Source organism: Dermochelys coriacea, chromosome 28 (assembly GCF_009764565.3).
Source record: "Dermochelys coriacea isolate rDerCor1 chromosome 28, rDerCor1.pri.v4, whole genome shotgun sequence".
Classification (NCBI taxonomy): domain Eukaryota; kingdom Metazoa; phylum Chordata; order Testudines; family Dermochelyidae; genus Dermochelys; species Dermochelys coriacea.
Window position 1 is genome coordinate 6,645,515 of NC_050095.1, and position 24,193 is coordinate 6,669,707.

Here is a 24,193-nt window from a genome sequence, read left to right on the forward strand (position 1 = left end):
GCACAGAATCACCCAGGGTCACAGGGCAGGGGGTGACACAAGCCCTAATGGGCCTGGGTGAACCCCCAAGCCCAGTCAGAGAACTTCACTCAGGCAGTGCAAGCCACACTGTGCCAATGGACTATTTCAATACTGAAACCGATCATTCAGATCTGCCTACAACCTCAACCCCAATTAAAGCTTCCTCCTTAGAGTTCATGCCTGTGTGGCTAACCGTTCCCCTTCCCCCTCCAACACCGACACAGCCCTGGTTGTTTAGCAGCTCTCAGTGAACAGTTCACAGCTGATAGCTGAGTTTCATTAGTTGTTTTCACAGAATGTGGAGCACATGTTCAGTGATTTCACAGGGTGGAGTTTTAGGGCTGTTTAGATGTGGTCAGTGATTCTCTCTAGTACCTCTCCTGGGTGGCTCTTACAGATGATAACTCAGATACACTCACTGAGCCACATTGTCACACCCTAGTGTAATAAAGATGTCCGGGACATCTCCCAGTTAGTTCAAACGAAACATGAACAATATGATACTAAAATGACAAGGGGTTGGAACTCTCCTGCACTCTCAGCCTGTGGGCTTCTGCGTAGTAGGCAATGTAGCTGCAGTCGAGGAACCAGGCAGTTCCAGACTGAGAGTTGATGAGGAAGGTGAAGGATCTTTGTGGTTGACAGTTAAGCTCACCATGCTTTATGCTGCCTCCCCAGAGGTCTCCAGGCAAATCAGGTGAGAAGTAGGCCTTAGGTGCAGACAGCATGGCCCACTCCAGTTGGAATGAGGCAGATTGTGGGTCACTCCCCCTTAACCCAGCAGTTTTCTTAAAAGAGCAGCTGTTGAAAACCACATCCAGGGTGCATGTGCAAACCCCAAGTATATCAGAACTTAAAGAAAAACAAGATCAGTTCTGAAGCGGTTTCTATGGCCTGGCCTGAGGGTTTAATGGCCACGCTCTAACAGCTGCCCTCCTGAAAAGGAAATGGGTCTCAGCACCCATACCCCCACAAAAAAAATGGTTGCAAAAGTTGTTAACTGAAAAACTACCCACTGCATCATGCATCCATCACTAGTCTTAAAAATATATGTGGCCATCCCATGACAGATTTCATAACTTTCCTTTGCAAACAAGAGAAGTGGAGAACCTAGTGATTCTTACAGTTAAACTGGGTAAAAGGTGACAATTTTTTTCTGAACTAGTTTTTTTCTTAACAGAAATTTACTTTAAAGCTTATCAAAATAAATTCCATCTGAAATAGAAATATCACACTGGTTCAGTATTCTCATGTACATTATTTCTCTCACATATTCCACAACTCCAATTTTTGGTGTGTGGTTTTACTTCAGAACTCCTTAGTCCAAAGAGGAAAAATGACATCAAAGAAGATTTTCAGTGTTAGCCGCCATTTCGTATAATACTAACAAAAACAATGTAACTCTGTTTTCTGATGTAATTTGGGTTATCACATTAGACTCTTATTCTTCAACTAATAATTAACTTCCTGTTTACTTTAATTTTCATTGGTACCAGTAACATTCAAAAATGATAAAATATTATCACGTTAGTTTTCTTTTAATCCCCATTTCCACATGGTGAAAGCTTCTCTAAAGTTGTGATTTACCCCACCATAGGTGCCTTCCACTTCAGTGAGTTCTAGGTTTTCTCCCATAAGTGTTGGTGGAAGGGGTTTCACATTATGTGGGAAAGTTTGCACCATGAAAATAGCACCTCTATTTTATTCTCATATTTTTAAAACCTTTCAAAGTAGTAGGAGGTAGAGAAGTGATGCAAATACATAATACACAAGAGCAAACCTAAGAAATTAAAGCATAGACTCAGGACTCAACATTCAAGTACCTTGCAATTTGTACTTGGAGCCTGATACTCCCTCATTGGTTACCATCACTTGCACAAAGTGAAAATCTTTGTTGTCAAACAAGGCACACAGACTGTGATCCAGGGGGAAGGAATGTCCCCTGAAGGCATCAACAGTTTCTCTCTTTGCATCCAAATGGAAAGGGACAATTGTTCCCAATCTAACTTTGGCATCCTTTGGGACTGTAATCAATGCCACTGAAATAGAGAATGTTGTTCTAAAAATAGTTGGACATAGTTCTTCATAGCTTCCTTCTCTGGTGTGAAAACCAACCATTGGATGCCTGCTACTTCTACCTGAATTCTTCCCAAATCTTTTACCTTTGTCAGGGTAAATTCACACTTTTCTGGAGTAGAAACCTCTACCAACCCACCCAAAATCTCAGCAGTGTTAATGAGGAATAGCTTCCCTAAACATGCCCAGTTAATTTATTTTTAATCAGGTGGTACAGGCCTCAATTAGAAACTTGATACAGACCTGGATCAGAATTTCTGTCAGTTAACATTCAATACTGATTTCATGTTATACACATTTGCAGCGATGAGAACAGATGAGTTCAGCAAAAACACTTCTATTTCCTCCTTATCTGCACAGTTCAGGGCAGCATTTCCCAAATCAGAGGATGAACTAGGAGATATTTTCAGGAGTAACCTCCTATAGGGCATGGGTCACAACTCATTGGGAACCAAATACATGTGCATTTTGCCTATTTTCAAGTTACTTACTATGGAAGTCTCTCTCCAGATCATTGAAACAATATTGACCTAAATAGTTAAATACAGTTGTGATCATATCCATTTACTTCAGTTAGTTACACAATTTGAGTTGTGCTGTGGTTCAGTTTGAAAGCTGAGATTTAAACACAACTGTTTCCTTGATAGCGTATCCAATAACTTGGACTATTCTCTCTGATTGACTGAGCTACACTTAAACTTTCTCCATGTGATCATGAAGAGATGGGGGGAAGAACAAAAAGAAAGTAAAAAACAATTTTAGCAAATGGTTATAAGTCCCCCATAATTCTGAGCTACATTCTGTCAAACAAAATTAATATCTAGTGATATGACCAAACGGCCTCCAGGAAAGAGAAAAACCCACATCACAAAGAGGAATGCAACACTTCCAGTTTTATATTAAGTGAAATTTCAGAGCAGCTTATATCTGATGACTCAGAATCAGGACCACAGATTCTCCCATCTCATTCTCCTCTGATCCGTTCAAACCTGCTTCACTCAGCACTGTCTCATTATTATTGAGTCATGTTATTTATGAAAGTTTTAGCCTCGTAATGGGGAAAAAATAGCCAATCTTCCCATCTGGAAACAATTCCAACTCAGCCCTAAAAGTGGCTTTGCTAATAAAGGAAAAGTGGGATTTAAATTCCGAATGATCACACCGAATTTCAGATCAATTTAAAGTCTCCTTTAAAGTCTGTGACACTTTCATCTCCAGCTCCAGAGAGTCTGATTTAGGATCAAAGAAATCATAGCACAGAGAGTGGAGAATATTGCATCAACTGACACTCTGCAGAATGTGAAGAAGATAAACTCCACAAGGATCAGACAGAAGGTAACACTGCTGGGGTGATGGGGAAGGAGGGAATTCCTTTGACTCACCCCATTTCCTTCTGGTGTCACAGAGCCTGAAATGACATATTTTCCATGCCCCTGCCCTGTGTTATATTTACATCTATTTTAAACGAGAAAAATGGTACTAAAAATAACAGCTGTTCAACAACCAACAGGGCAACATGAGGACAACTGAGAATGAGACAATTTTTGCCCAAAAGGGGAACTTGGTGACTTTAATAGACTGCTTTGCAGTGGGAAGAAGAGTAGAAATATGTGCTCCAGGTCTGTTTAGACTAGGAAAAATGATGGAAGTTAGGTCAGGTCATGAGGAAATGTGCTACATAATCCTGGGCACTATATATGGGGCTATATCTTTACTGCAAGAATAGTTGTGGTTTTACATCAGGACAGCTAACCCAACTGAGCTAACGCAATGGAAAATCCTAGTAGAGATGAGGCCAGGTACATTTTAACTTGATGTGGCTAGACAAGGTCACCCATCTCTCCCAGCTGGGGTTGGTGGGGATTCCTGATACAAGGTACACAACTCACTGCGGGACCACAGTGAATCAAATGGTGCCAACAGCCTTAAAATTCACTATGTGGAAATTAGGAAAATGATTAAAGAAAACATTTTTTTAGCCCTAGACAAGATTTTGATGGTGTTTATCCCTCTTGCAGATTCTCTGATGATAAATAAGGGCTGAGCGCTGATGGAAGCCTTTCCCACATTCAGAACATCTATACGGTCTCTCTTCTGTGTGGATCCTTTGATGTCTAATAAGGGCCAAGCTCACACTGAAGTTTTTCCCACACTTGCAGCATTCATAGGGTCTTTCGTTCATGTGCATTCTCTGATGTTTCATAAAGGCCGAGCCATCAATGAAGTTTTTCCCACACTCAAAGCATTTATAGGGTCTCTCTCCTGTGTGAATTCTCTGATGATTAGTAAGGGCTGAACTGTCAGCAAAGCTTTTGCCGCACTCACAGCATTTATAGGGTTTCTCTGCTGTGTGGATTCTCTGATGTCGAATGCGGTGTGAGCTCTGTGTGAAGGTTTTCCCGCACTCACAGCATTCATAGGGTCTCTCTCCCATGTGCATTCTCTGATGTGTAATAAGATCTGAGCGATTACTGAAGGTTTTCCCGCACTCACTGCATTCATGCGGTCGCTCTCCCGTATGCATTCTCTGATGTCTTATAAGGTGTGAGCTCTGACTAAAGCTTTTCCCGCACTCATCACATTCATAAAGTCTCTCCCCTGTGTGGATTCTCTCATGATTAATAAGGCCTGAGCGGTTACTGAAGTTTTCCCCACACTCAATATATGAGTTTTTTCTCTCTTCCATGAGGTTTCTCTGCTGGGCTGGGGTTTCATGGAGGTCTTTTTGAGTTTCCCAACAACTGATGGATTTACCCACTCTCTCACCTTGTTGGTTTTCCTGCTGCATCTCTGGCTTGTGCTGACGCTCACTGGCGTTTTCCTACTCATGACTCATGAACACATTCCCTTTGGATCCTTGCAATAACGTTACATGCGTTTCCACTTGCTTAACATCCTTCTGCTGAGGATTCTGGTTCTCATTCTGAATCACCATCCCAACATCTGCTGGGATAGAAAGGGAAACCTCAGAAACAGGAATGGAAAAGAGAGCTCCCAAGATCTTTGTAGGGAATCGCAGCTGTTCCTTCAGGCACTTACAGTTTTTGACTTGGATTAATGATTCCTCACCTATGCAGGCAAATTCCATGAACTGTCTTTCTTCTGGATCCTGAGATCTCTGATCCATGGCTCCGCTCCTCATTCTAGCTTTGTAGCTGGAAGATCACATCAGATTTGGAAACTCTACTTGGGGAAAGAAAACATGGGATATTGGGTGAATTCATGAGATATTTGTCACACAGAATGTTCCATTGTTTTAACCCCAGCCCATTTTAAAGCAATAAAAATGCTCAAATTGAGGATCCCCCGGATACCCAAATGTGCCACACACTGTGCTTATGAGGGATGTAACTATCCACATTTCTGCTGAAAACACACAAAGCCAGGCATTCTTTATCAAAGGGGCTCCGAAAAATAGAGTAGGTAACTGACAGAATATACAACTGTATTCATACCCTACACCCTAACAACCTTTGTACAAAGTGTGCCTTGTAAAGTATCATTTAAAAACTCAATTAATATCCTGGCAAAATGCACATAGCAGCATTGTATATGAAGTTATAAACACAAGCTGAGATCACAACTAAAAACTTTTGTATTGTTTTACCTAATCCAGTGTGTTTAAACTGAAGTGTCTGGGAAACTCCATTTAGGGTGACAAGTTGTGTGCACATTATTCTTTTAAAGAAATAATGGACCTAATATAACTTGTATTGTCCAGGAGAGGGCATACATTTCTGGAGGGAAATCTGAGACTGGCAGTGTGTTGGAGTCACCCTGCAGTATAACCAAGACTGGTGAAAGCCAGACTGTAACCCAAAGGTGGCTGGCTGGTTGCAATTACACACACTCAGGATGTGGTTTGCATGCTGGGAGGCTGTTTGTGAGCAGCCCAGAGGGAGCTACTTCTGCAGGACATTGTAAGGCACCCACAGATACAGCGCAGGGGTGACAGCTGCTCATTAGCCTAGATTGTACCCTGGTAGGTCACAGTAACTCCACCTCCCAGAAAATTAAGTCTCCAGCCCTAAGGAAAATCCCTCTGGAACTGCTTCTTACAGACAGAGAGAGGCCCAAAGACAATGAGAGAGTCCTAGGGAAGGTGGGACAGATAAGCAGGAACTCAGCATTGCAAGGAATAAGAAGGGGCAGGAATATCACTGAATGCAGTATGCCAGAGTTATTAGATGTCAGGAAAGCACGTTTTGAGGAATTAGGTTATCTAGCAAATCTGATGTAGTTGGAGGGAGTATGAAAATCCCCCGGTATGTGGAGACTGATGGGGAATAGATGCTGTAATTCAGGATCAAAAGACTAACTCCTCTGCAAAAGGAGAATGTGAAAAATATTACTTGTACCATGTGATCTTGGTAGGGGCTCACTCAAAAAATCAAAGGAGCCTTCAGTATAAGCTTGAGATTTAATAAAATGTAAAAAACTTAAGCAAACAAAACAAAAAAAAACCCCACACACAAATACCAGCGCGTAATTAAAATTTTTGTTATTTAAAAATATAAAATATAATTTAATAATTTTTAAAAAAAGCTAGTTTCACCTATATAATATAAACAAAAAACAATGCTCTTTAAAAACCATTTCTGAACTGCAGTTCAACATCCCACAGCTGAAACTCTAACCCCTCTGCACAACCATGATGTGCAAAGGCATCGCCAAAAACCCCTAAATAAATAAATCCTAACTAGCCATCAAGCAAAATGTGTCTGTATATTAAAAATAGTAAGCATAAAAAATTTGCTTCATATATATTCTGTATATATTACTAATAAATAAATATTTAAAACAGCTGTGTAAAGCTCTTTCACTAAAAAAAGATTCCACAAACCCGTAAAGCCCCCCGCACCCCAAGCAAATACTTAAATTAACCAAGTTTCTTCCTAAGCCCCAGGGGTAAAAATAGGTGCCCAAGCCTTCGAAAAAAATGCCTAAATGAATTGAGTCATGCCTTAAGCCGTCAATAGGATATAAGAGAGGTGTCCTAAATTAACCAGGTCACACCTTAAAGCCTCGGTAACATATAGGCGGGATGCCCTAAATTAAGCGGGTAACAGCAGGAAAGAGAGATTGTGGCTGCTGCATAAGGGGAAGGGAAAGCAAGACCCTACGAATCTGCAGAAATTTTGTTACTTACCTATGACATCTCTAAGATAGTACACATTTGTCCCAGGAAAGGGGTTGTCTTGTGACTAGAAAGATTGTAAGGACTCAGGAACAGCGGCTGGGGTCCACATGGATATGGAACAGGGGTGTGTGTGGTGGGAAGTGAGGTAGGCATTGGGCAGTGGCAAGAAGGGAAGAGTACAAATATTTGAGAAAAGTAAGGAAAATAGAGTGAAACTGGGCTAGAGGAAGAATGGAGTGCAGGCGCTAACTCAGTAGGGTCTGGGCAGGAATTGTGTGTGAATGGGTTGGGATCCCCCACAGCTCCACATCCCTCAAAGCTCCCAGCCCCTTCCGCCCACCCTGTCCACTTCCCAGGTATCCCGTAGTCATATTTCTCCAAACCCCTGTGACGGAGACGGAGCTGCTCTGTAATATTGATGACTGCTGTATGTTGCCCTGGTTCCTGCAATATTTACTGTCTGAATCATTTGGATTCATTTCATAGGAGATCTGTGAGGAAAACAAGCAGGAACAGAAGAAGAAGGTCTCAAGATGAGCCACCCTTGGCAAAAATAATGAATGGTTCTTAAGAGATAATGCCTGAACTTTGGATATTCTACTGGCTGGCAGTAGCCAGCTTGCAAACTGGGTTAAATGAGCAGGACTGGAGCAGTTTACAAAGGGACTCCCTACTCCAGAGGGGATAGTTGTTCACACAAAGGTATTTTCGCCCAAGGTCTAGGAATGGGAGAATTGCAGCATTTCATTCCAGGAGAGGCAAAAGCACAAGGTCTGGCTGCTGGGGTGGCAGTGGACCACTCAGACATAAAGGAAAGGGAAAGGGTTGCAGCGAGCCCTGTCTCTCATTATGACACATGTGCCTCTCCCTCACCACCTCCTTGGACCTGATGAGCACCTGCTGGAACTCACTGCAGGGGCTACCCAGAGCTCTGAGCCACTGTTTCCTCTCTACCTCAGCAAGAGTGACTAGACCAGGGGTTCTCAAACTGGGGGTCAGGACCCCTCAGGGGGTCGCGAGGTTATTACATGGGGGGAGTGGCGAGCTGTCAGCCTCCACCCCAAACCCCGCTTTGCCTCCAGCATTTATAATGGTGTTAAATATAGAAAAAAGTGGTTTTACTTTATAAGGGGGGTCGCATTCAGAGGCTTGCTGTGTGAAAGGGGTCACCAGGACAAAAGTTTGAGAACCACTGGACTAGATTGTGCCAGCTTCCTGCTACACCAGCCTGTCTTCCTCACCAGCAAACTAGCAAGTAACAACCAGTGAACTCAGAGATGTTTCTCTGCAGTGCACAGCTCTTACCATGGCTCATCCTCAGACTGCTCTGTGAAAGAGCCTTGTTAATATAACTGGGGTAAATACATCCATCCCTTCAAGCACAGCACTGAATTGGTTTATGATCAACAGAAGTTGGTCCAATAAAAGACATTACCTCACCCATCTAGTCTCTCTAAAAATAAATTTATTAACAGAAGAGCATTAATTAAGTGATCCCATGTAAAAGGGAGAAGTAGACCCATACAAAATGGGCAATAACTACCTAGGAAGGAGTACCAAGGAAAGGGATCTGGGGGTCAGAGTGGACCACAAGCTAAATATGAGTCAATAGTCTAACACTGTTGCAAAAAAAAAAAAGCAAAACATAATTTGGGATGTATTAGCAGTTCTCTAAGCAAGACACAAGAATAAATTCTTCTACTCTACTCTGCACTGATTAGGCCTCATCTGGAGTATTCTGTCCAGTTCTGGGCACCACATTTCAGGAAAGATGTGGACAAATTGGAGAAAGTCCAGAGAAGAGCAACAAAATGATTAAAGGTCTAGAAAACATGACCTATGAGGGAAGAATGAAAAAATTGTGTTTGTTTAGTCTGGAAAAGAGAAGACTGAGAGGGGACATGAGAACAGTTTTCAAGTACATACAAGAAAGAAGGAGAAAAATTGTTCTTCTTAACCTCTGAGGATAGAACAAGAAGCAATGGGCTTAAATTGCAGCAAGGGAGGTTTAGATTGGACATTAGGAAAAACTTCCTAACTGTCAGGGTGGCTAAACACTGGCATAAATTGCCAAGGGAGGTTGTGGAATCTCTATCATTGGAGATTTTTTAAGAGCAGGTTGAACAAACACCTGTCAGGGATGATCTAGATAATACTTAGTCCTGCCATGCATGCAGGGGACTGGACTAGATGACCTCTTGAGGTCCCTTCCAGGCCTATGATTCTGTGGTTACAAAAACAATGAAAACACACATCTAAAACTTAATCTAGCAAAATACCATCTTTATGCAAGATGGTTTCTTTCACCCTCCCCATCTCCTTTCCAGCTTTTTATGGGCCAGCCTGGTGAGAGATCAGAGCGCCTGCTTTCTTCATCTCGGTAAGGTCAAGGATAAAGATAGTCTCTCTCTGTTCCTTTCCCACAGGGATCTCTGCATCTCAAGTCAGCAAAGCCACCTGGAGATTCAGTCTCCTGTATCTCTCTGGGTGCAGGAGCTATGTTAGTTCTCCATCTCCTGAGTTCAGGCTCAGGAGAACCCGTTGGTCTAGCTTCAAGCTTTAAGTAAGCAGAGCAAACCCCCATTCCTTTGTCTAGGACACGCCTGTGTGTCACTGTTCCCTAGGGAGGCTGTCTTTGTGTTAAACATGTTCTGGTGACAGCATACAGAGGAAATTCAGAATGTCACATCTAAGGTTAGCACATGCATTTTACAGTGACATTAATAACCAGCATGTTGTTAGCTTCCACATGATACCTCACGGGCATATTTTATACAAACAATATTGCAGTAATTGTAGTAGGAAGAGAACGTGAGACTTAAGCCCTTGTATCAGAGGCCTGAGCTAATGTAGTAGTCAAAACTGTGCTAATATAAAGCAAAGTTAAGGTGTGAGCAAGAGGCAGGCCCTGCTCACAGAATCTGGCAAGAACAGGGTTGATATTGCAGAAACACACATTCCTAAGTAGTAACAGGCACAAGAATATACAGACAAACCCATTCCAGAAAGGTGGTACCAGAACACACCGATACCAGCACATTCACCAGACATAACAGGAACACGCTGACGCATCTTAAGGTTAAGGTCAGGATGACAGCATGATGGATAGAGAGGTTTTGATCAAACCAACAGGTACTAGGCAATGGGTGGCACCCAGATATGTCAAAGGCAACACGGAAATTGTTTGTATTGGCGTATAAAGATTTATCTCAGAGAGTGTGTCTTTGGCCAGCCGAGGGGGCAATCGAAAGTCCTGCCACTGACTGAGCTGCATCCATTTTCACCAGTATAACCGTAGGCATTGATCTGGGGAGCTAGGATCGTGCTTCATTGACAATAAACCTGACCAAGTGCCTTCACACGTGAACAGATTTTGTGGTCATTGGGTGGTTCGCTCAAGATCGGCTGTGCCAGCTGTCTGAGCAGAGCTGGGGCACCACACAGGGAGAAAACACACATGCAGCCAAATATCTGACCATATTGGTGACCCCAATCGCTAATCTGATATGTGTTAGAGAAACCCCCTAACCTCTCCTGGAAAATCCCCACAAACTTTTAGAAGGTATGGATGTGCTGGGTTGCTAGCAAAAGAGGTCCATGTGAATTTAAAAAAATATAGCGGGGAAGAAACATGCAATGGAATTTGTAAGGCTAGGGCAGAGACTGTAGCCTTGAAATGTAGAAAACTGCAAACTATAACCATGGCTGTTAAATGGTTAAGACAATATACCACAAGTAACAGAAACAAAGGAAGAATTAAAAGAAGCAGGAGAAGCCACAGAGCTCTGGAATGCTCCTGGTCTCCTAGCAGGGCTGCAAGCAGTCCAGAGATAGCAAGCACAGGAACAAATAAAACATTGGAAACAGCTGTAAATAAACCTACAAAAAAGAGATGTGCCGTGCCATGTTATAAATATTGATGACCAACAGCAGGCTTCAGGTAGCTACCCTGTGCCTGAAGAATGGGGACAGAAATGGAAAAAGGTGACCATAGTAAAATTAAAAAATGAAACAGGAATCACTGCATAATAACCACCACCTTATAGTAAAAGCCAGATTCCAGAAAAACTTAAGCAAAGACCTAGACTGGTGCCTATCGGAGTGGGAGTGCACAGGAGGGAGAAGTAGCAAACAATACTTTCACTTGATTGGTAAATCAGATGAAGGGGAAAAATGGAACAGTTCACAGAGCACTTTAGAAGACAAGAGCTGCAACTTAATTGCAGGGGAGTAAATAAAGAATTTCAAAGTGAAAAACCAAAATTGAGCCAGTGAATACCGAGAATTAACGCATTAACACATGGAGTTGCCCAAAAACAGTTAACTGCAGCAAAAAAGGGCACTCCTGCAATCCATTTGGCGTGCACACAAAAGCAACATACACTGGGGGAACAAACTTCAGGTTCTGCGGGAGCAGGTAATGACCCCCACTCTCCTCTCAGAGCCAGGATAAAAATCCGGGATGTGGGTTCCCAACTGCTTTAACCAACTGATCCACACTCCTCACTCAGAGCTAAAAATATAACCTTCTTTCTCAAATATTTTTACATACTGGTTAAGTTTTCCTTTATATCCTTGCTCAGTTTGCTAAACTCACTGCTGCTGCTACTGTACTTTAAGATACCTTGATAGAGTTAATCTCTCTTGACTCAGGTGCTTTTTCGACAATAAACCTGCCTGGGTGCCTTCGTACCTTACCAGATTTTGTGGTCACTGGGCAGTTTGCTTGAGGTCTGCTGTGCCAGCTGTCTCTGCAGAGCTGGGACGACATATGGAGGGAACACACACACACAGCCAAACATCTGACCACAGTAGTGTGCAGGTGAATACAGGGATGCTAGGATCACACCCACTCCTTGTGTTTTCTACCCCACCCCCCACTGCCCGCAACCTGTCTCGCTACCCCTTCCCCCAGATTTCCTGTTCCCCAACCACCTTCTACCCCCCACTCCCACTGTTCCTTGTTCCTGACTCCCAGCAGCTCCAGCCAAAAAGTGTCCCTTCCCTCCCTCCCATTGCTAGCACCCCCACTTTCTGGAGCACCTGCTGCCCGACACCCACCTCCCTTTACTCCCACCCCCACTACCAACCCAGCCTGACCCAGACCCTACCATTGCTCTCAGCCCTGCATAGCAAACCACCTTCCGAGAGACCCTGCTCCAGGGAATCCCTCTTCCCCCAGTCCCTAGCCCCCTCAGCTCACAGAATATTTTTGTCCCAAACCTTCCACACCACAGCCTGCCATCACCCATCCCCTCCCAGCTCTCTGACTCCCTCCCTTCCATTGCCCACATTCAGGGGTCAGCACCATCATGTTGCATGACAGACAATTGTCAAAATTACTGTACTTAGTGACAGACATTGGGGGGGTTATGTCATTCAATTTTTTAAAAATTACCACGGACCTCACAATTTTTACCACATTGCTGACCGCTGACCACATCCTGCCCATTATTTATTATTTCAATCACTGTTGCATTTAGTAACCCCAGTCATGGATTGGGATCCCAATGTGCTGCACAATCTACAAACGGAGGACAAAAAGAAAAGGAGTACTTGTGGCACCTTAGAGACTAAGAAATTTATTTGAGCATAAGCTTTCGTGAGCTACAGCTTTTTGCTGTAAAAAAAATTTCTTTTTGCAAATACAGACTAACACGACTGCTACTCTGAAACCAAGGACAAAAGCACAGTCCCTGCCCCAAAGAGCTGACACCATAAAACTAAGACAACCGACCCCTGGATACAGACAGACACAGGGAGGAGTAAAAGGAGACAATGTTGGTCACTATGATAGGCAGTGGTTTCAGCAACACCAGTGGCCTAGAGCAGTGGTTCTCAAAGCCAGTCTGCCGCTTGTTCAGGGAAAGCGCTTGGCGGGCCGGACTGGTTTGTTTACCTGCCGTGTCCGCAGGTTTAGCCTATCGTGGCTCCCATTAGCCGCGGTTTGCTGCTCCAGGCCAATGGGGGCTGCAGGAAGTGGCGTGGGCCAAGGGACACGCGGGCCAAGGGACGTGCTGGCCGCCCTTCCCGCAGCCCCCATTGGCCTGGAGCGGCAAACCACGGCCAGTGGGAGCCACGATCGGTCGAACCTACAAACGTGGCAGGTAAACAAACCGTTCCGGCCCCCCGGGGGCTTTCTCTGAACAAGCGGCAGACCGGCTTTGAGAACCACTGGCCTAGAGAGGTAGGAGGAGAACCAGGAGAGGTCAGGAGAAGACAAGATTTCAAGAAGAGGCGTATGGTCAGAAGAATCAAAGGCGGCTGACAGGCCGAGGAGGGGAAGGATGGAGGGCGGATTCTGAGCTGTGCCTAGGGACAGGACATTAGAGAGTTTGGCAAAAGCAGCCTCAGTGGAGTGCTCCAAATCTTTGCCTCCCTGAATCTGTCCCTTCCCACCCCACCAGACCCCCCCCCCGGCTCCTGAGAGTAATCACTCCCCTCCCAAACCCTTCCTTGCATCTCCCACTACCCCCAAGGTTCCCCACTTCCAGGTAACCCAGATCTCCTACCCAGTTCTCCCTGACCAACAGCACCACTGCTGGGTCCTCCATCCCCTTTTCCGCATTCCCAGTCTCCCGTCCCGCTTGCCCACCCCACTACCAGTTGCCAGGTGCTCCTGTCCCTGACTCCCTCCCTCTTCTTCCTTCCACCTAACCTTATCCTCCCTGATTCCCTTTCGTCCTAATCCTCGTGTACACACACCCCTCCTCCCACTGCTCTCAACCCTCCCTGCTTCGCAGCACTGTACGAGCACCAGCTACTAGTCATCTTCCCCCCTCCCATTGCTCCCTGTTCTCCCTTCTCCCCAGGACTCCTGGAGAGGAACCTCACACTGTCTCCTGTCAGCAGCTGGGCCCACCTGACTGTCACACCCTGTCTGAATTTAGGACTTCATTATGGTGAAGCACCAGCTCTACATAGTGACAGGTTTCAGAGTGGTAGCCATGTTAGTCTGTATCAGCAGAAAGAACAAGGAGTTTGACTGTTGACATCAAGAATTATAACATTAAAAAACCAGTTGGAGAACACTTCAACCTCCCTGGAGACTCAATTACACACCTAAAAGTCGCAATTATTCAACAAAAAAACTTCAAAAACAGACTCCAATGAAAAACAGCAGAACTGGAATTAATCTGCAAACTGGACACCATTAAATTAGGCTTGAATAAAGACTGGGAGTGGATGACTCATTACACTAACTAAAAACTATTTCCCCGTGCTAATTTCCCCCTACTGTTACTCACACCTTCTTGTCAACTGTTTGAAATGGGCCATCCTGATTATCACTACAAAAGTTGTATTTTGTTTTGTTTTCCCCCTGCTGATAATAGCCCACCTTAATTGATTGGTCTCGTTAAGAACTGGTATGACAACCTCCATTTTTTCATGTTCTCTGTGTGAGTGTGTGTGTGTGTGTATATATATATATATTTATTTTTCCTACTGTATTTTCCACTGCATGCATCTGATGAAGTGGAATAAATTTGTTAGTCTCTAAGGTGCCACAAGTACTCCTTGTTCTTTCAGCTCTACCATAGTTAAGGTTCAGCATGAATTTCTCTTTCTAGACCAAGTATTTTAATTGCTCTAAAATCCACAAACTTACTTGAGTTGTCTTGAAATTTGCTGCTCTTTATGGGGGGGTGCAGGGCAGAGTGAGTGGTCTAAATTTGGGGTTAGTTGATCAAGGGGTTCCTGAGATACAAATATACCCTCCCAAGAAAAGCAGCTTGTTACAAAAATCACTTTGCTCTTTTAACATAGTTTGCACATATCTGGGACTGATACGATGGTTCTAAATGTTCCCTGAACTGATCTCAGTCACTTGACTTTTATCTCAGCTAGCATGTTCACTGCCTGTTCGGGGAAGCACTACTGAGAAAGTTAGTAAACTGCACAGTTTGGAATTTCAGACTGGCATGAGTCAACCTGATGAGTCAAGGAGACTGAAATGCACATCTAGACTACAGCCTGGGATGCATGGAAAAGTTTTGCTAGCCCACATCTTTGCCAGTTAGGGGTGTGAAAAAATAACATCCCTAAATTACATAGCTATGCAGGATAAAGCTCTAGAGTAGACACAGTTACAATGGCAAAAAGTCCATTAAAAATCAAGGAAAAGTAATGCCCATAAACTACATTAATGAAGTGTTAAGGTTGCCTTTCCAGCATGTGGACAGTGGCTAAACTTAAACCTCTGAAAAAGGTGTTGTAATTTAACACGATTACTATTAACAACAAGGGAGGGCATGCAAGCCACAAAAGCGAAAGAACTGGCTAAAGAATATTTAGGTAAGTACGATACCTTCAAGACAGCATGGCCTGATGAAATTCATTCTAGGGCACTTAAGGAACTAGCAAAAGTGATCTTGGAACCATTAGCAATTATCTTTGAGAACTCCTGGTGAAAGGGTGAGGTCTCAGAAGGCAGAAGAACAGCAAACATAGTATCTATCTTTAAACAAAAACAATGAGGAGTCAAAAGCTTATGCCCAAATAAAATTTGTTAGTCTCAAAGGTGCCACAATGACTCCTCATTGTTTTTGCTGATACAGACTAACACAGCTACCACTCTGAAACCTACCTTTAAACAGAGGAACAAAAAGGACCTGAGGAATTATAAACCACTCAGCCTACATTTGATACCTGAAAAGATATTGAAACAAATTCTTAAACTATCAGTTGGTAAGCACCTACAGGAAAATAGGGGTAGAAGTTATAGTCAGCATGGCTTTTTCAAGAACAAATTGTGCCAAACCAACCTAACTTCCTTCTTTGACAGTCTTACTGGCCTAGTGGATGCGGGGAAGGAGTAGAAATGATAGATCTTCATTTCACTAAGATGGTTCAATGGTAGAATTTGCACCTGCCATGCAAACCTGGGTTTCATTCTTGGCCTGTGAAAATTGGAGCTTTATTACCTAAATAAATTCTGATATTAGAGTGTGTCAGAGAGGAGAGTTTCTGTTTGTGTATACTATACTTAGGAAGACAAACTCAAATGCACAAGTTTCAGAGTAGCAGCCGTGTTAGTCTGTATTCGCAAAAAGAAAAGGAGTACTTGTGGCACCTTAGAGACTAACAAATTTATTCTTTGCTCAAATAAATTTGTTAGTCTCTAAGGTGCCTCAAATGCACAAGTACACAATGGGAAATAACCGCCCATAGTTTTGCTGAAAAGGATCTGCGGTTGCAGAAGATCACAAATTGAATCTGAGTCAAATATATGATCCAGTTGTAAAGAAAGCTAATATCATCCTGGGGTGTATAACGGGAGTGTTGTATGTAAGGCATAAGAGAGAACTGTCCCATTTGATTTAGCACTGGTGAGGCCTCAGCTGGAGTACTGTGTCCAGTTCGGGATGCCACATTTAAAAAATATGTGGTCAAATTGGAGAGAGTCTGGAGGAGAGCAACAAAAGTGATAAAAGGCTCAAAAAACCTGAGCTATGAGGAAAAGTTAAAAAACTGGACATGTTCAGTCTTAAGAAAAGATGACTGATGGTGCGGGGGAGGAGGGGAACCGGATAGCAATCTTTAAATATGTGAAGGGCTGCTATAAAGAGGATGGTGATCAATTGTTCATCATGTCCACCAGGGTAGGGCAGGAATTAATTGGCTTACTCTGCAGCAAGGGAGATTTAGGTTGGATATCAGTCAAAGCTGTCTAAGGCCATACCTACGCTGCACTTTCATTGTTAAAACTTTTGTTGCTCAGAGGTGTGAAAAATACACCCCCTGACTGACAAAAGTTTTAATGACAAAGAGCACCAGTGTGGACAGTGCTTTGTCGGCGGGAGCCACTCTCCCGCCAACGCAGCTACCGCCCCTCATTGGGGGTGGTTTTATTTTGTAGTGAGGAGAGCTCTCTCCCGGCAACAAAGAGCAGCTACACTGCGTGCCTTACAACAGCACGGCTGTAGCGGCACAGCTGCACCGTTGTAAGGTGTGCAGTATAGACGTAGCCTAAATCTGGGGACATGTAGGTACTGGAAGTGTTTAAGAACAGGGTAAACAAATACCTGTCAGTGATGGCCTAGTTTTACCTGGTCCTACCTCAGCAAAGGTGCTGATGACCTCTTAAGGTCCCTTCCAGCCATATGTTTCTATGAATCCATATTGGGAAATCATTTGCTTTCTTAATTTTAGCACAGACCTGGCCACTCCCACCAGGACTAAACCCTTTGAGACATTTATTAACCCTCCCAGTAGCAAAGTCTGTGAATCAAATGCTATAAAAGAGCACAATCATAGGAGTCCCTTTGGGGGATTCCCATGGCAATGTCCCCAGGGCAGCACGCTCCCTCAGCAGTACAGGGGCAGGCAGAGGCAGGAACTGGCTTTTGCTCTCTCTGCTCCTCAGCTTGTTCCCAAGAAAGACAATCTGCCCAGAGATGCTGCATTCAGTGTGTCTGGGCAGGTCAGAGATCTGGGAATCTTTTCCGACTTAGGTCTTCCACTGCCCCATTCAATCTCTCTCCTCTTTCACCTTCCTTCTCCTTTCCCCACCCCCGCTATGGCTGGGACAGTCCCATTCCTTGATCATTCACTCGTCCATGACTGGATCAGCTCCTGCAATTGCTAACAGGAGGATACAATGAGGAGGGGCTGTCTGTGCAGAGAGTGACTTTCATGCCTGTCTGCAACACCTGAGGTCTCTCTCAATTACCTGGAGTGTCTGGCTCAGGAGTTGATGTTGGCTGAACCAAGGGCTGCCTTACAGAGCTAGTTCCAACTGGAGAAATTCCCCACCTCAGCTGGGCTCAGAGGAAGCTTTAATTAAGGTCAATCCCCAGCACAGACTCTGTTAGAGGAGCAGCAGCTGCTCAACCCCCCCAGGCTCCCAGATCACAATGGAGGCAGCAGCTTCTGACCCAGGAAGCTCAACCCCAATATCCTGGTGACAGCTGCTAATGAACCCACTTCCCCATAGGGACAGCTGCTGATCTCATTCACCCCCATGTTAATCTAGAATCACTCCTTGTTCCTCCTTTCAGTGACTCTGGATCAACACTGGTCTCAATGAAACCAGAAACACGGGTCAGGAGGGATGAGGCCAGAGTCCTTTTAAACAAATCAGACCCCTTCCCGCCTCACTCCCTGTATCCACAATAAGGACTCTGGGGAACATTTTTCCATCCACAACCTCAAGTTGCTGCAGTTTGGAAGGGGGGTGAGAAGCACCATCTGGGGTCAGCACATAGCAGTATTTGATTAAAGGATAGAACATTACCGCCACCCCCCGTCGGTTGACATAGGCTGGGGGAGCCCTGGGCGACGCTTCTTTTCTAAATTGCAGCAAGGGAGGTTTAGGCTGGACATTAGGAAAAACTTCCTGTCAGGGTGGTTAAGCACTGGAATAAATTGCGTAGGGAAGTTGTAGAATCTCCATCATTGGGGATTTTTAAGAGCAGGTTGGACTAACACCTGTCAGGGATGGTCTAGATAATACTTAGTCCTGCCTTGAGTGCAGGGGACTGGACTAGATGACCTCTCAAGGTCCTTTCCAGTTCTATGACTCTTTAACAAGACAATGGAGGACATGAAGGAGCCCAAATATCAAGGAATTTTAATGCCTTGTCATCGGCTAATAATGACCATCAAGGACCACCCCAGAGATGGCTACATCTCAGAGCTGGGGAAAGCAACTCTTCTGGAGACTGTGACACCCCAAAGCAACACACTAACACCCCCATATTCACCACTGTCATATAATTATATGTTGTGTACAAAGTATGCCTTATGAGGTATCAGTCTAAAAGTCTTGATCTGTTTAACATTAATATCCTGTTAGAGTGTATGTGCTGTCATTGTATGTGATGTTATGAAGTTTTGCTGCATGTGTGTTACTGAAAGATGTTATGAAGTTGGAAACAACCACAATTGTTTGTACCTTTCAGGTACAATAATTAAGAAGCTAGACAATGCTAATAGCCCCATTAAAGGGAATTCACACACCCTGGGACTATCTCAAGAATTGATTACAATGGAGGCTTCCGAGAGGGAGCACGTAGGCAATGAGGGAGGGGCAGACTAGGTAATAAACTTATACCGGTCAGGCTTTTGACCGGGGTAAACTATACTGCTCTGGGGTCCTAGGCCAGGGGTTCACAACAAATTTTTTGGTGGCCTCAGAGTGCAGCCACCAACTCTCACTGGTGGCCACGCTGACACTTTTTCCTAAAATACTTGATTAACTTTAGGGAAAACAATTAAATAGGCAAAGATTCACATCCAAGTCACTGTAATTTATAATTGTAGGGTTTTTGGCAGACTCAATAATAAAAATAATCATAGAATTATAAACTTTAAGGTCAGAAAGGACCATTATGATTGTCTAGTCTGACCTCCTGCACAACGCAGGCTACAGAATCTCACCCACCCACTCCTGTAACAAACCCCTAACGTATGTCTGAGCTATTGAAGTCCTCAAATCATGGTTTAAAGACTTCAAGGTGCAGAGAATCCTCCAGCAAGTGACCCAGGCCGCACGCTGCAGAGGAAGACGAAAAACCCCGAGGGCCTCTGCCAATCTGCCCTGGAGGAAAATTCCTTCCCAACCCCAAATATGGCGATCAGCTAAACCCTGAGCATGTGGGCAAGACTCACTAGCCAGACACCCAGGAAAGAATTCTCTGTAGTAACTCAGATCCCACCCATCTAACATCCCATCACAGGCCACTGGGCATATTTACCACTAATAGTCAAAGATCAATTAATTGCCAAAATTAGGTTATCCCATCATACCATCCCCTCCATAAACTTATCAAGCTTAGTCTTGAAGCCAGATATGCCTTTTGCCCCCACTGCTCCCCTTGGAACGCTGTTCCAGAACTTCACTCCTCTAATGGTTAGAAACCTTCATCTAATTTCAAGTCTAAACTTCCTGGTGGCCAGTTTATATCCATATGTTCTTGTGTCCACATTGGTACTGAGCTTAAACAATTCCTCTCCCTCCCTGATATATTTATAGAGAGCAATTGTATCTCCACTCAGCCCTCTTTTGGTTAGGCTAAATAAGCCAAGCTCCTTGAGTCTCCTTTCATAAGACAGGTTTCAGAGTAGCAGCCGTGTTAGTCTGTATCCGCAAAAAGAAAAGGAGGACTTGTGGCACCTTAGAGACTAAAATTTATTTGAGCATAAGTTTTCGTGAGCTACAGCTCACTTGCTGCCTCCCCCTTCAGCACCCCCATCCAGGACTTAATGGGTGCTTGGGCTTGCTGTGAAAAGTGATATTTGTTAATCTCACAGCACACTTTAGCTACCTGGGAGGCTATGAAAAGGGATAAGTGATATTAACAAACATACAAGTATCACTTTTCACAGATAGGTAGTAAGTCTGCTGTTAAACATGATATTTGCATGTTTGTTAATATCATTTTTCTCAGGCAGCCCCAGAATGCATTAAGCCCTGGATGGGGAAGGGGGGGGGGGTGAAGAAGAGACAGCAGGGGCCAGAGGTGATGGTGGGATGGATGTGAGGCCAGGAAAGCAGCACGGTCTGGGGCAGGGCGGGGTGGGGGGCACGCAGTAGATACAGGGCCCTGGGAGGCAGTGGCAGCCACAGGCGATGGGGGTGGGTGATGAGCCCCACTATTGCATGGCCAAAGCCAGGGCCTGGTGTCTGCTGCCATGTGGCCAGGACCAGGGGTCGGTGCCAGCAGCCAGAACCTGGAGCCAGGGACAGAAACAGCATGGCTGGAGCCAGCGATTGGAGCCTGCAGCCGGAGTTGTGGGTCAGAGCCTGGGGCTAGTGCCTGCAACCGCACGGCCAGATCCCGGAGCTGGGTACCGGAGGCCAGGGGTGCGAGGCTGGAGCCTCGCTGCTGCGCAGCCAGGGCCAGGGGTCAGCACCCAAGACCAGCTCCCACCACCGCATGGCTGGAGCCTGGGAACTGAGCTGTGAGTTGGTACTTGCTGCCAGGCAGCTGGGGCAGGAGATCAGCGCCAGGGGGTGGGGCCACGTGGCCAGAGACCAGGGTCAGCACCTGCCACCGCACAGCCGAAACTGGGGGGCCACAGGCCAACTGAAGCTCCATGGCCAGAGCCAGGGGTTGGCGCCCAAAGCCCTGTGGTTGGAGCCCATGGCTATGCACTGTGGCCAGGGGCCATCGACGCCTGTGACCAGCACTTGCCACTGCGCAGCCAGAGCCTGGGACTGGAGGTGGGAGCCAGCACCTGCTGCTGCACAGCTGGAACCAGGGGCCAGAGGCTGAAGCCCCACAGCAGGATGGCCAGAGCCGCGTGGCCAGAGTCAGGGGGCGGTCAGTACCCGCTGCCCTGCGGTCAGGGCCTGGGGCCGCCCGGCCAGGTTCTTGAGGTTGTCATGGCCGCAGGAAAAGCCCTAGGTGGCTGCATTTGAGAAACATTGTCCTAGGCTCGGGAGCTGGGGAGAGCTGGCTGGAGCCTCTCTATTGTTCGCAAAAAGAAAAGGAATACCGGTGGCACCTTAGAGACTAACAAATTTATTAGAGCATAAGCTTTCGTGAGCTACAGCTCACTTCATCGGATGCATGCATCCGATGAAGTGAGCTGTAGCTCACGAAAGCTTATGCTCTAATAAATTTGTTAGTCTCTAAGGTGCCACCGGTACTCCTTTTCTTTTTGCGAATACAGACTAACACGGCTGCTACTCTGAAATCTCTATTGTTCGTTCATGAGTGGCTGAGGAGAAGTCTTCATGTAACTGCAGCTGGGTGTGTCCCTGCCTGTGTAAAGGTCTGGGAGAGCACAGGACCGGGAGCAGTCTGCAGATTGTCACAGCCTCACAGTGTGAGAAGGGGCCCGGATGGGTATGTTAGAGGGCTCAGCAGTATCCCAGTTCCAAGTAGTTACACCCTGGGGAAGACCGTCACAGAGACCATTCATCATGGGGTTTGGGATACTTCTGTTCATAGTCACAGAGTTTAAAGCCAGAAGGTGCCCCCAGATCATCTGGTCTGACTTCCTCCATCTCACAGGCACCCGCACACTAAACCCAACCACTGAGCATGCGAACAAGTACCTAAGAGGGAGAGTGCTCACTGACCCACTCCATCCCCTGTCCCATCTCCAGCCATGGAGATGCTTCAGGGGAAAAAGAGAAAAAAAATGCAGAACACAGGGATGGTGTCCCTAGCCTCTGTTTGCCAGAAGCTGCGAATAGGCAACAGGGGATGGATCGCTTCCTGATTACCTGTTCTGTTCATTCCCTCTGGAGCACCAGGAATTGGTCACTGTCAGAGGACAGGATACTGGGCTGGATGGACCTTTGGTCTGACCCAGTGTGGCCATTCTTATGTTCTTATTGGGGAGGGAGGAAAATCCTTTCTTGACCCAACACATGGCTGGCTGAGGTAGCTGATAAGAGCCCCCTGGGCGGGGAGACCCAGCTCTGTGGTTGGCAGACCCCTCTGGGAACAGGGACCGCAGGGGAGAGCACACAGCCCCTAATGCCACTCTCCCTGCACCCTGAGCTACCCCCTCCCCCTGCACACAGCCTCAGCTACCCACCTCCTTGCACCCTGAGCTACCCCGCTGCCTGCACACAGCCCCTAACGACCCTGCTCCCTGCACCCTAAACTGTTTTCAAATTTTTTGAGCTAAGCTCCCCACCTTTGAGTTATCATTTTTAGTTGCATCCCCCCCCCCCCGGGAAGGCTGCCAGGAAGGGGGCAGCAGCAGGAAATGGGCAGGTGACTGGCAGCTTGTGGGTCTTGCACTGGGCAGATTGGAAGACAAGAGCTGGGACTGGTTACTCCACTGGTGACACTTGCTCCTGCCTTCCACTGCTCTGCCCCTTCCAGGCCCTGTTGCTGGCAGAGAACGGCCACCCCATCCGCATCCCAGAGACGGCAGTGTCTCAAAGCTCTCCCACGGTGCACCCATTGACCAGATCCCCATCTGGGGAATGACTCAGGGCAACAATTGCCCACCTACACAAGGACAAACTGCTGTAGATAAAATGGGTGGGAAAACACCCCAAAACTGAGGAGATTTTAAATTGATATTTGAGAATGGAACAGAAGACAGGATAAAATCTCAGGAGGAGAGAAAGGTGGGCAAAACAACATGGATTTTAGACCCCATTTGGTCATTAGAGATAAAAACAAAGATTTTTATCAATATTTGAGAGCAAAGCAGCAAAATCAGACAGCAGGTCCTTGCTCCCCTCCCCCCTGCCCCTGCCCCTGCCCCTGCAATCTCCTACCTGCCCGGGGACAGTTCAATTGCCCCCAGTTCACACGATCTGTCCCCTCCCTCCATCTCTGGCTCATTTTTCATCCCTCCCTTCTTGACCTCTCCACCCCCAGATACATGCAGGGGAACCCCACTAGGGCCCGGTCTCTTGCCCCATCTGACAAACCCCGCCCCCCCGTGCCGCGGTGCAGGCCCTGGCTGGAGCCGGGGGCGGGGAGGGAGGGAGGGGCAGCGGGGTCACTGGTGTGAACGCAGCTCGGGGCCTGCCCCAGGTGCGGGAACAACCCGGGGGCCGGTTCCCAGGGGCGGCGGGGGATCTGGGCCCCCTTGTACAGAGGCGCTTCCGTGCCTGTCCCTGCGCCCAGAACCCCCCCCAGCCCCCCTTACCTGCAGGCTCCGGCCCGGGGCTGCTCCCAATTGGGAATCGTCCCCCACGGCCAGGCAGGGAGGGGTTAATGACGCCCCCCCAGCACAGACCCCCTGCGGGGAGCAGCGCCTTGTATTGCACAGCCCGGAGCTGCTGGAGGATTTTCTTGCCTCCGCCCCCAGCTGCTCCAGCCCCTTCCTGGGTCTCCTACAAACACCAGCCCGGACTGCAGCGCTGGCTGGGCTCGCACTGAGCATGCGCAGTATCAGCTGCTAAAGGCACTGCCCTAGACCCTGCCCTTCCTTAGCAGCAGAGTCTGGGGCCAGATTTCAGAGCAGCAGCCGTGTTAGTCTGTATCCGCAAAAAGAAAAGGAGGACTTGTGGCACCTTAGAGACTAACAAATTTA

General features: G+C 46.2%; 1 protein-coding gene across 3 annotated transcripts; it reads right to left on the reverse strand.

Moving 5' to 3' along the window:
• Window positions 1-1,186: 1,186 nt before the first annotated feature.
• On the reverse strand, window positions 1,187-24,104 carry LOC119849418 (zinc finger protein 3-like). Of its 3 annotated transcripts, none has more exons than XM_038386516.2 (3): window positions 23,807-24,104; window positions 5,167-5,280; window positions 1,187-5,040 (listed from the first exon to the last, which is right to left on the reverse strand). In XM_038386516.2, exon 3 carries the CDS (start codon window positions 4,883-4,885, stop codon window positions 4,079-4,081), a length of 807 nt encoding a protein of 268 aa, XP_038242444.1. In that variant the 5' UTR covers window positions 4,886-5,040; window positions 5,167-5,280; window positions 23,807-24,104; the 3' UTR covers window positions 1,187-4,078. The 3 variants fall into 3 exon arrangements, with proteins under 3 accessions (XP_038242444.1, XP_038242446.1, XP_038242445.1); XM_038386518.2 differs by having other exon boundaries at window positions 1,187-5,043; window positions 23,807-24,085; XM_038386517.2 differs by having other exon boundaries at window positions 5,167-5,283; window positions 23,807-24,085.
• Window positions 24,105-24,193: the final 89 nt, after the last annotated feature.